The sequence below is a fragment of the Vigna unguiculata genome, chromosome 8, assembly GCF_037176805.1.
Source record: "Vigna unguiculata cultivar grain cowpea cultivar isolate G323 ecotype 2 chromosome 8, ASM3717680v1, whole genome shotgun sequence".
Taxonomy (NCBI): Eukaryota; Viridiplantae; Streptophyta; class Magnoliopsida; order Fabales; family Fabaceae; genus Vigna; species Vigna unguiculata.
This window is the reverse complement of record NC_140799.1, coordinates 5,338,828-5,345,808: the sequence shown is the minus strand read 5'-3', so window position 1 is coordinate 5,345,808 and position 6,981 is coordinate 5,338,828. Positions and strand designations below refer to the sequence as shown.

Below are 6,981 nucleotides of genomic sequence, written 5' to 3'. Positions count from 1 at the left end.
TTATTCACTTTATATATATATATATATTCATTTAAAACGAGTAACCCTAGAAACCAGATCCAAAAGAACAAGCCAGTGCTTGTTAAATCAACACAACAGAAAGATGGCAACAAAAACTTGGCCACTTCCAATAATATTTATGACATGCTACACATATATATGGTATTATTTTTCATATATATTATTTTTTTATGAAATGTGATATATAGTGTAGTTGATATAAACTACGGTCACAGCCAAACTATTATAATTAAAAACAGCCACGTATAAAATGGCCACAAAAAAAGTATAACAGAGAGGCTTTGTTTCTTGGTGGTGATGAGTTGCAAGAGAGGTGAATCAAAAGTTCCAACTCCAAAGAAAAGAGTGGTTAGAAAAAGCATCATGATCATGATCATCAACTTCAACCTCATCTCCATTGTGAAAGAGTAGTGGAGTGTGTGTTGTGGGGCACGAAAACTCACCCTTCTCCGCTTCAAAATAGAGGCCAAAATCCGAGCCATTCAAGTCATCCAACATGTTCATAAATGTCCAATCCATGGTGTCTTGGTCCACTTGGACATCATGGTTTGTCCCACCATAAATAGGAAACTCCGTGTTCGTGTTCGTGTCTGTGGTGTGGTCAGACATAGACTCACTCTGAACTCCAACTTCTCCATCTTCTTCTGCGAAAATCTCCACCACCTTGTTTGCAAACTTCGCCGCCGCCTCCTGAATCTCTTGGTGGCTGCACGGTATCTTGAGCGAGTCCATTTCCAAGAGACGAGGCGTGTCGGGGAAGTTGAAGCTCGCACCCTTCCCACGCAGGCAATAGAGAGCAGCATCAAAGGCTCGTGCTGCTTTCTCTTGCGTGTCGTAAGAGCCCAACCATATACGCTCACGGCTATTGGGAAGCCGAATTTCAGAGACCCATTTCCCCCATTTTCTCTTCCTCACTCCCTTGTACATCTTGCAGGTAGTGGTGGAGAATGATTCATTGCAAGAAGTGGGAGAAGAAGAGGAAGAAGAAGAAGAATCAACTCTGGTCATGGCCGGTTTCACCATGTGTAGTATTATAACTATGGTGGGGTTGTTTGTTGGTTATGTTGTGATGATTAAGTTTTGAGGGAAATTGACGGCGGAAGGGTTTATATAGGAAGGGAGAGTGGTGAAGGTTTGAAGCGCTAAACGTGTTTATCAAAGGAGCGTAAAATGAGTGTAGGCACGTGGCTCAATGATATCGTGAACTCAGTCCCATATGATATTTTTATTTTTCAACAAAAAGAAAGAGCACGTGTGGATATTATTGGCCTGAACTTCATCAAATAATCTATGTAAATATATATATATTATAAGTATGATACAAAATCACAAATACATTTTTTATTTTAAATTTTTAGTTTTGAAGAATAAATCTATAAATTACTATCATCAGAAACATTTTTTTTTCTGCGTTTTCTCTTTAAATCTGGGAAACAACTTTAAAACCTTATAAATATGTTTGATAAATAAATTTTTAGGAACTCGTACTTTTCTTAAAATTACTACTTCTAGTAACCCTCTAAAAGCCTTATGCTTTTAGTTTTAATATTTCAAATTTTATTTTTGTTACAATATCTATTAATTTAAAAAATAATTGAAAATAAATAAATTACAAATACCTCAAAATATATTAGTTCAATAACTTTCAGTTATCGTTTGCTAATTTTCTCTGAATTATTTTAAGCTAGTTTGATCAAATATAACATTATTCCTTTTTTGTAAAGTACATATATTTTACCATTAGTCTTGGTTATAATTTACTAATTCCTCTTAGAAAACTAGTGCGCCTTATCTCTTATACAAGTTTTCTAATTTTTATTATCTTTTCGTATAGTTTGTAAACCATACGTTATATATTAGTTCGGAAAATTTATACTAATATCCATTAAAAAATCGAAATAATCACATTTAATGGAATATTTTCCATAATTATCAGTAGGCAATCCCAAGATTAAAAGAATTAATTAACTTTGAATCATCACGTCACAAATTAATAAAGTTGTTCTCGTTCAAATTAATATCTATTTTAACAATAAATATTTGCGATGACCAAATACAAGTATGATCACACATATAAATAATATCTAATTTTTTTAAATTTGATATAAGGATAGGTCGAATATATATACATAGCTCTTATCCTCTTGTTCATCTCAATACTTTTTTTTTCTCATCTCTGTCTACACTTAAATTATTAAAATATTCATAATTTACTAGAAAACATATATATATATATATATATATATATATATATATATTATTTCATTGATTCTTAGTTTTCAAGATACTTTTTTTTCTTCTCATATCATTATGTGTATAATTTCGTTCAATGATATATCAAATTGTTTCAAAGACATATATTTGATCACTTTTACTTATTTTCAATACTTTTAGTTCATATTTAATTTTATCATGTAGAATACTACTTACCGTGATTTTTTCTATAATTATTTTTAATAATTTATTTTATATATATATATATATATATATATAAATAAAGAGTGAAGGATAGAGGGAGAGAGAAAGAGAGAGGAAGAGAAAGAGGGAGGGAGAGAGAGGGAGAGGGAGAGAGAGAGAGGTAGAGAGAGGAAGAGAGAGAGGAAGAGAGAGACAAAGTAGAGAGAGAGAGAAGGGGAGAGAGATGGGCTCAAAGGTGAAGTAGATAAAGTATTTGCTTTACTCCTAAAATAAAAATGTCTCAAATTTCTGTAGTACTAATATTTTTCTATTAAATTAATTATAAAATTATGTTTAAAAAATACTTAAATTTTGTTTAGTACTAATATATCTTTATTAAATTTATAAAATTATGTTTAAGAATAAAAGGCCTAAAAAATTAGTACTAATACACCTCTATTATATTAATTATAACTTTATATTTAAAAATAAAATTTAATTAGATTATTATCCATGTTTGTTAATTTTTATTAGTATTAAAAGTTATATTTAATGAGTTAAAATCTTTCTACAATAAATTATAATTTTGTTTAGCAAAGAGAGAATGTATAGTCGTAGAAAGAAACAATATGATGAAGATGTTTAGAATGAAATTGTAAAGTCTATTTGAAAATAATTTAGAATTGATTAATTTTTGTATATTATAGATAAAACAATGACCACACTTCAAAGTAGATTTTAACAATTTAAAATATAAGAAAACATTTTTTTTATTTAGTGTTAAAAAATTAAAGTTACTAGACTATAGACTTTTGAAAGAAAATGCTTTTACCTTGAAAAACTTTTAAAATATAATAATTTGTTAGATATGGATTTAATTTATTTTTAAAATTAAACATCTTAAGAAAAATTATAGGTTTAGAAAAATAATAAACTAATTGACATTTTTGTTTATATAAAAAAATAGATTCTTTTTTAAATGCATATATATTTATAAAATAGTGTTAACAATTAGTAATATCAATGGAAAAATTTCTCAAAACTAAAGATAATAAAAACTTATTTAATATTAAGTATATCTCAACAATGATTAAACATGATTAACCTTATTATCTATTAAAAAATAAATGTTAAATAAAATTAATTACGACAATTTAATAAATTTTTTTTTATAAATAAACTTAAAAATTAAATTTTAAATAAAAGACTTCATTCTTAAATTGTTTTTAAACCTCTCAAACTCTTGAGTCGATCATATATATATATATATATATATATATATATATATATATATATATATATATATATATATAATAATAATAATAATTTTCATCAACATCCAACTATAAGGTAAAATTTAAAAGATGAAAGATTTATATCTAAATTTAAATTATTATTAACTTAATTTTCTTCTATATGGTTTCTTTGATGTATTATAGCCTTAATTAGTATAAAAAAAAAAAAAGAGATCTCTTTAGAATGTAGTGAAAAGAAATAAAAAAAGTTGAAATATTTGTACTTTATTATTTGTTTGTCTTATAATTTTTTATTTTTAATTTTTATCAACTTTATTTCATTTGTCACTTTTTTTCTCATGTATTACCTATATTAATTTGAATAGAAAATAAACCCCTAAGTTCAAGATTCATAGAAACCAACTTCCTTTTAAAGTATTTGGAACCTATGTTAATTGGTATTTGAAACAATAAAAAAACAACATACTCGTTAATTAGTATTTGAAAAAAAAAATACTGGATATAGAAATGAGGATAAGATAAATTTTTATACCCATTAAAAATAGATATAAGATAAAATAAAATTTTATTTAAAAAATATGGTTAAATAATTAAACTCGCATCCATCTCTTCCTGCCTATCACTCTAAAAATTAGTCTCAACCCGACAGGTGAACGCTTTAGGCAACTCATTAAGAGTAACATTGCATGACTGGAATATTTTAAATTCTGAAAAAAAAATCCATAGTTAAATATTAAATAATATTTTTCCACAAAAAAACCAAATGTAATTAGTACATTTTTTGATATACAAGTATATTTGATGCACTAAAAAGTGAGGCATTATACATAAAGTATATAGCACGTGATTGAAAAAAAATGAAAAAAGTGAATTAAAAAAATGTTGAAAAGGAAAAAGAAACCATAACATATGCATCTTATGTCAACCCTTATCAATGTAGGTGGACCATGGGTTATTTGATTCCACACTTGAGAGACTAAGTCACTGTTATTGAATTGGCACATGTGCTTAGTAGAATGCTTGAAGAATGAGTCCCACGCCTATGTCACCGATTTCATCATCATACCCCACCACTTTCCCATCTGCAATCACTGTCTCTTCTAAAACGGCCACACATGCACATTTTCATATACCAATATCCAAAGGATCTATTTCATTACCATCTTCAATTCAAACTATTTCATATACCAAAATCCAAATTTCTCAGCATCAACACTTTTAAGTCTTTAACAAAATATTGTCAGAAAACATTGATATGTTTTGTATCGTGTTATTCCTGTATATGTTGGTCGGTTCAAGAACTTTGGAAAATATATGTAGTTGTTCGTGAATAAATTGGCCAAAATTTACACTAATATCATCTGCAAATCGATACTGCTTTTACACTTACAGCTATATGTGCATTTTCACACTTTTGACCAAATCCTAATATGTTTCAAAAGTTGCTATAATGTACATTCTGATGAAAGACATCGTTCTTAACTGCTACTCTCTCTTTTCCTCTAAATCAGACCAACATTAATAATTTCTCAAGATTAATGTATCTTATATACTTATATTATATAAACTCTATCATAAAAAAATATTTTCTTTTATTAATAATATGTTGTATGTTCAGTAAAAATCTCTTATCGATTAAAGATAAAATTAATTTAAATATATAAATCAATTTAAGTATATAAATGATTGTAAATCTCATTTTACAAATCAATTTTATAGAATTGAGTTAGAGTTAAATTCATTTCTTAATTTAATATATAATTATATATTAAAATATATGTAATATTTTAAAGTGAAAATCTCATTTTACATTAATTTCAATTTCAGATTTGAAACTTAACATTGCATTCCATGTAGCATCATATCTTCTTATTATATGGATCATTACTAAATTTATGAAGGTATACAGATTTTGTATTACAAATGGGTCATTCATTATTATATTTGTGAAGCTACAAATCATAAATTGGAGTGAAATAGCAGTAGTGAATGATAAGATTTTTTTTTAGAGAAATAACAATAAGACTATTATGCATAATTATATTCAAAGCTTTCAAGCTAATTCAACAATTAAGTAAGAATTACACTAGTTTAAGTTTTTTTGTTTTTTTATCGCATCATTTTTCCTATAGTTCATACTTGTTTTTTTATCATACAAAATGTAAGAATTTTTGTATATAAATAAGCTATGTTTCAAAATCTACGTTGATAAGATCACTATTACAAATGTTTTACATTGATTAAAAATAATATTTTGTATTTGTTAGATCGATTCATTCAACGATTATAGTAAATTATATTTTAAAAATTCAGTTTTAATTTCGTTAATTTTCTTACCTTAAAGGCAGACACAACATACAACCTAATTTCTTAACATAGTAAAATGTTGTTCAACATCTAGAATTGTTTAGTTTGTTTTGAGAGGAAATTTTCTTTTGTTATTTTTTTTATGTTTATCAGGGTTTTGTTTGACCCATATTTATATTTTTGTTATTTTTTAATAATATTTTGTCATGTATGGTAAATTATAAGAATATTTTGAAATTACAATTTAGTTGAGATGTGTATTGTTAGAAGTGGGAAGCTTAACTCAATCCTACGCAACCGACTTGTAAGGTGAGGTTTTCACTCCATTTATATACTGTGAATTCTCGTGCGTGAGACTAGAAATGAATGAGTAGTCAGTTAGCGATCCGATATCGGATAGAATAATGTAAGAGGTGAGTTTTGTACCCCACTTATATATTATGAATTGACCTTATCTCTAGTCAATGTGAGACTTAAAAAAAATACTTAAAACATAATCTTATATTAAAAATTATTACAAATATTAATCTTAGAAGAAAAAGTTGTTATCGGATGCAATTCGATGTCAATTGTATTTGTATATTTTTTTTATCATAGAAAATAATATATTAAGTAGAAATAATAGATTATCTTACATATGCAAATTTTGAGATCCAATCTATAATTAATAATCTAAATCTATATTATTTTAAGTTCCTTTATATTGAAACAGTGAACACATGTTTCATTGTACATAAATTTGCATGAATAACTCTCAAATTGTATTTGACACTAATGAAAATTAAATTAAATTTGTTATTAAATGAGAATCATGAATTGAAACTGATAGTGGAGTTGTAACCAACATTTGAAAACATCCATAATAGAACGTGTTTGAAAAAAAAAGTTTATAAACTAATTTTGTCTATTAAACGAATTATTAGTTGATAAATTCATACCTTATAAATTTTGAGCTATTAATCGGATAAATTAGTTGGTAAATATAAGATAGTATAAAAAA

At 26.2% G+C, this 6,981-nt stretch overlaps 1 protein-coding gene across 1 annotated transcript; it reads right to left on the bottom strand.

Annotated features, from left to right (window-relative positions):
- On the bottom strand, window positions 1-1,109 carry LOC114194036 (ethylene-responsive transcription factor ERF035-like). Its single transcript, XM_028084069.2, has one exon. The coding sequence runs from the start codon at window positions 1,042-1,044 to the stop codon at window positions 340-342; it is 705 nt and encodes a 234-aa protein (XP_027939870.1). The 5' UTR covers window positions 1,045-1,109; the 3' UTR covers window positions 1-339.
- Between the last annotated feature and the right edge of the window lie 5,872 nt (window positions 1,110-6,981).

Excerpts from the sequence above, each read along its gene's own strand:
- LOC114194036 (XM_028084069.2), bottom strand. The coding sequence starts at position 1,044 with ATGGTGAAACCGGCCATGACCAGAGTTGATTCTTCTTCTTCTTCCTCT.